Source organism: Orycteropus afer, unplaced genomic scaffold (assembly GCF_000298275.1).
Source record: "Orycteropus afer afer isolate SDZICR_OR568_19922 unplaced genomic scaffold, OryAfe1.0 scaffold00262, whole genome shotgun sequence".
In the NCBI taxonomy this organism is placed as follows: Eukaryota; Metazoa; Chordata; class Mammalia; order Tubulidentata; family Orycteropodidae; genus Orycteropus; species Orycteropus afer.
This window is the reverse complement of record NW_006921849.1, coordinates 3,415,476-3,419,171: the sequence shown is the minus strand read 5'-3', so window position 1 is coordinate 3,419,171 and position 3,696 is coordinate 3,415,476. Positions and strand designations below refer to the sequence as shown.

The 3,696-nt window shown below is 42.9% G+C and overlaps 1 protein-coding gene across 1 annotated transcript in view; it reads left to right on the top strand.

Moving 5' to 3' along the window:
• CC2D2A (coiled-coil and C2 domain containing 2A) overlaps positions 1 to 3,696 on the top strand; it is a 228,901-nt gene that overhangs the window by 103,911 nt on the left and 121,294 nt on the right. The window contains exons 12-13 of the mRNA XM_007950086.1: positions 2,257 to 2,413; positions 3,389 to 3,645. Coding sequence (XP_007948277.1) covers positions 2,257 to 2,413; positions 3,389 to 3,645 — 414 coding nt within the window. The remainder of the gene's footprint in view (positions 1 to 2,256; positions 2,414 to 3,388; positions 3,646 to 3,696) is intronic.

Genomic DNA, 3,696 nt, shown 5'->3' with positions numbered 1-3,696 from the left:
TTTCTTTTTTATTGTGATTTGGCTGAAAGTTGACAAAGCAAACTCACTTGCCATACATCAGCTCACATACACTTTGTCTCATGACACTGACTACAATTTGCCACAGTGCAACAGTTCCCCTCCCATCTCCTCCCCATAGTCACCTCTTCCCTGTGTCCTTCCCTCCATGCACTCCCACGCCTTGAGATGTCTCTGTGCATACACAGCCCTTCTGTTCTCCCACAATTGTTCTTTCCAAGGAGTGTATCTACCTAATATAAATGTTCACCTCATATGCCTGTCTTTTGTTTGGCTGGAAGCCACAGATGTGGGTTCATTTCCAGACTTGAAGGGCAGCTAGGGGCCATAGTCTCAGGGGTTCTGTGGATAACTTTTATGCTACCTATAGACAAGGCTTTACTATGTGATTAAGAGTATAATTTAACCCAGCAAAATCATGTTCTATATATTAACAGCTATCTCAGCTACTGTATTTGTCCCTTCTAGATTGTTACTTCCAAGTAAGTAGTGTTCCAGTATGTCTACCTGCAAAGTGACAATTATCTGATACTCTGCTTTGAAAACAGCCACTTTTTAGCCAATCAAAGCTACAAACGGTAATTGTTTGGAAGCTATGAGTATCATAGAATGAGAAAACACCATTCAGTTTCAGGACAAATTGTTCCTGTGTGCTTTGTGAAGGCAGGTCCTTGTTGCCATTGGCTGTATGGTGCCCAACAGAGTTTCTGCCAGTTAGTGTTTGGTCATCTGCTTTTGCAGGAAAATTCACTGCCTTGAATACCTATGGAGCACTTCTATTCTGCACATGCAGGGTCTCCATGAGCAACTTAAAACTAACTCGAATATTCTATCCCACACAAACGGCCTACATTTCCCAGAAATTCCAGTTTTCCTGCTTGCAGATTCCATCTCCCAAGCTACATCCCACCCAGAAGAAGTACAGAAATGCTCCTCTAGATTCTTCTACGTCACCTCTTTTTTTTTTTCTCTCTCTCCTTCTTTCTCTCTTCTTTTAAGTTTAGGATAAAGTAAAATTTATAAGAAAGTTATCCTTGAGGTCACCACAAGGTTGCAAACTTCCTTTTTGTAACTCACTTAACCTCCTTTGCCCTTGTAAGTAACTGTCTCCCAAATGCTTTTGGAGCATTCTTTATTTACATTCTTCATTCATTTAGCCACCTTATATTATAGCATAATTTTTCTACAAGAAAATATTTAAATTTCAACTGGTTTATTCATACCTCTGAAAAATAATGAGAAAAGTGGATGATTCTCTGTATGTCAGAGACACAGAATTATTTTTTAGCCAAATTCCCCCAATATTTATGAAGTTCACGTATCACTATGTATCCAAGAGACTTCTTTGGTAGTATCCTACAGATGGGTCAGAGTTTGCACCTTGGGGAACTGTTAACTTCCAGATCCACTGGGCAAACATTGTTTTCATTCTAGGTACTAACGAAGTCTGTCTAACAGGGACTGAGGAACACAAGGAATGTGGAACTTGGACACCAGATGACATTAGGAGAAACAGAAAAGACCATGCGTTGCCACCACTCCAAGTGCTGCACAGGATGGGGGCAGACTTGTTGACCATCCTCCTCCTGGAGGGTCTCACTGAGTGTCAACACATAAAGGGCTGTGAAAAGATAAGCCCCTAAAGACACCTTCCACATGTGTTTAATATCGTGTTGACTTGACCATAGCACCTTTCATGGTAGGGTGTCTCAGAGGACCCATGTCCCACAGAACATACTGTTGAAAGCACAGAGAAGCAGGCAAAGTCATCAAAGAAAAACTCAACCAATCAATCCAAAGTCACAAAAGTGGTGTCAAGGACCCAGTAGCAACATCATGAAGTAGTTCTTCAGAGACTTGAAGAGTTAATACAGTAATAATAATGACACTTCTCTCACTGTGGATTGAGAACTTAGAGGCACTGTGTCAGCATGCCATATTTTACTCATAGTGGCATTGTTGTCTAGGGGTAAAGACCTCAGTTCACAGTCTTGCTCACTCACCAACTGTGTGTTCTTGGGAAAATCATTTAACTCTTCCATGACTCAGTCTCTTCAGGTATAAAATGGGGGCAGTAATAGTACCTGCCTCACAGAGTTCTGAGAATTAAATGAGTTAACAAGTGCAATGTTCTTAGAAGATTTGGCACATAATAAGCCCACTGTAAGTATTTGCTATTACTGTGGCCCTCCTACTTAATTTCAAGAGGTAACCTAAGTACTGTGAATTATTTTAAAGGGAAAAGATTGACCAGAAAGCAGATGAAGAAGCATACGAAGCAGAAATTCAAGCCGAACTAAGTGAATTGTTGGAAGAGCACGTGGAAGACTATGAACAAAAGATGGAGGAGTACAGAACAGCACTTCAGCAGTGGAAAGCCTGGAAGAAAGCCCAGGTTTGTACACCTTGAATGCAGCTGACCTTGGAGACAGGGAGGCCTTGGGTGCCTTGAGGCAGAGGAGGGAAACGGGTGGTAATTGGGGTCTCCCATTGGCTTCGCTCTTTCTTCCTCTCTGTCCTTCACTACAGGACAGAAAAAATGGAGTCATGAATACATTTCATTAAAAAGCCTTTTAGCTAGATGATAGTAGAACCAGCTTTGTCCATTTTGTGGTACCCTCCATAACCATCTGAATAAACAAACAAGCAATAATAATAGAAATTGCTACTGTGTATTTCCATTTGCCATCAATTCAATGCCAACTTATGGCCACCCATGTGTGTCAGAGTAAAGCTGTGCTCCACACGGTTTTCAGTGGCTGGTTTTTCAGAAGTAGAATACCAGGCCTTTCTTCTAAGGCATCCATGGATGGATTTGAACCTCCAACCTACTGGTTAGCAACCTAACACATTAACTGTTTGCACATACCTATTATATTTCAGGTTAAGTATTTTACATGCATTCTCATTGGATCTCGGGTATTGACACCATACTTCTGGATTTTCCTCTGAAAATGAGACAACTTTATTCACATGGCCCTGCAAAACTCAATCCAAGAGCAAGTAGTACTAGATCAGCATGACTATGCTCCCACGCCTCACTTTAGTTTCACGATATGTCCTCGACCTTTAGAACCAATAGTAAAGAATCACCAACATTTTTAAAGTTCTTTCAAGGGAACCGGCACTGTGCTAATTGCTTTATAGGCATTGCCTCCTTTCAACTTCCCTGGGAGGAGTTTGCTATCATTGTCCCCATCGTGTAGATGAGAAAACTGAGGCACAGGCAAGTGACTTGCCTGAGTGCACCCAGGTGGTTGGGCTTGAGCTGGGGTTTGCATCTGGGTCTGTCTGGTTCTAAAGACTATGTATGCTCTTAACCCAAATTTCAACATTGCTATTCAACATAACGTTGCCCCTTATACAACAGAGGGCCAAGAAGAAAAAAAAGAAACAAGTAGCAGAAGAACACCCCGATGAGGAGACTGAGGAGCCAGGTCCTGGAGAAGAGCCGTGTCCTGGGGAGGATCCTGTGAAGCCCATCCCTCCGGAGCTCATGGATCAAGCAGTGATAGAGCAGCAGGTGAGGGAGAGAGCAGCCCAGAGCTGGAGACGGCCTGGGGAGCCCACACTGGTCCCAGAGCTGAGCCTGGCGGGGAGCATAACGCCCAACGACCAGTGTCCCAGGTGAGTGGATGCTGCCACCATAGATGATGCTGACGCCTCACACATACACAC